Source organism: Atta cephalotes (genome assembly GCF_000143395.1).
Source record: "Atta cephalotes unplaced genomic scaffold scaffold00028, whole genome shotgun sequence".
Classification (NCBI taxonomy): domain Eukaryota; kingdom Metazoa; phylum Arthropoda; class Insecta; order Hymenoptera; family Formicidae; genus Atta; species Atta cephalotes.
This window is the reverse complement of record NW_012130092.1, coordinates 3,895,228-3,896,643: the sequence shown is the minus strand read 5'-3', so window position 1 is coordinate 3,896,643 and position 1,416 is coordinate 3,895,228. Positions and strand designations below refer to the sequence as shown.

The window sequence follows — 1,416 nt, the reverse complement described above, 5'->3', positions numbered from 1 at the left end:
CAGTGCGCTTTGGTATATCGTATATTATAAGTGAAAAATCTATAATATTTAGTTAAAGTGTATCAATTGGTACTAAATTATGATAGACAAATTATGGATTATGTTATTTTTTATGTGTGTGCGGTGTGTATGTGTGTGTGTGTGTGTGTGCGGTATGTGTGTGCGGTGTGTGTGTGCGTGTGTGTGTGTGTGTATGTGTGTGTGTGTGTGTGTTGTTTTGTGTGTGTGCGTGCTTGCGTGCGCGCGCGCGTGCGTGCGTGCGTGGGATAATATAAAAATATTAAATATTAAAATTTTTGATAAATTTTGTTATTATATTTAATATTGTTTGTGATTTTAAATTTCTGAATCCAAGCAATCACCTGGATAATAGATTAGTGGTGTCGCATCGCACTCATCGATTTTTTCGTACGACTTCACCGCTCTCTTTTGAATGTTTAGATGTGGTGTGCTATGCTTGGGGCTGTTGGGTACTGATCTACAAGTAAAGAGTATCCCGGGTGTATTGAAACGAAAACTTTTGATTTCAGAACAAACAAGACCCTTGTTACTATGAATCATATTGGCTCGAAACAGCGATACATTCTTGAAATTCGATGACAATTCGTGTTTTATCAATTCTGGTTGAGGTTCCTGATCGTAGAGCTTCTTGACACAGGGACACGAATTGCTGGAGGATTTCCAGTTTTCCATACAGGACGATCGTAACACGCATGAAATCTTCGTTTTGCATAAGTTGTTGTCAGCTATCGATTCTGATTGACTTATCCTGGAACCTTTTTGATCAAGCTGATCTGAGCTGATAAATCGTAAGCGTTTCGGAGAAACGCTGGAACGTCTCACGAAAGTTGATCTGACGAGAGATTTATTCTTTAGAGAACTTCGAGGAACTAGAACATTTGTCACGTTGATTTTTTTACCGCTTTGTTTGCTTGCTCTTTCCTTGCTACGCTTGCTACGTAATAATGGATCTTCTCCGATTAACCAATATGTTAAACGTTCGCCTTTCCCCTTCATGGAAATCACCCCTCGCTCGATAAGATTAAATCCTCCTAGCTGATCTAATAGTTGCTTCGTCTCACAGCTGCACTGAATTTTAAGCGCTACGAAAACGCAGATCAGATTTATGTATATTAAGAATTATGATATGTTTTTTTTTAATAATCTCTATATTATTTAGACAAAAATTAAAAATTGAAGCTATTATATACAGCGTGTTTCAAAATTTGCATCTGCGAAGTAGTTTTTGCAGGAGAGCAGGTTGAAGTTAACAAATAAACGCAAAAATTATTTATCGGGCACAATTTTGTTAAAGGAAAAAATTGTTTGTTTTAGCATAAAGTATCATGTACTTCGCGGGCGTGAATTTTATATATATATATATATATATATATATATATATATATATATATACTA

The 1,416-nt window shown here is 35.9% G+C and overlaps 1 protein-coding gene across 1 annotated transcript in view; it reads right to left on the bottom strand.

Moving 5' to 3' along the window:
• Positions 1-336: 336 nt before the first annotated feature.
• LOC105620761 (guanylate cyclase 32E) overlaps positions 337-1,416 on the bottom strand; it is a 16,170-nt gene continuing 15,090 nt past the window's right edge. Inside the window, 2 exon segments of the mRNA XM_012202251.1 lie at positions 337-1,103; positions 1,202-1,232. Of these exon segments, the coding sequence (XP_012057641.1) occupies positions 337-1,103; positions 1,202-1,232 (798 nt within the window).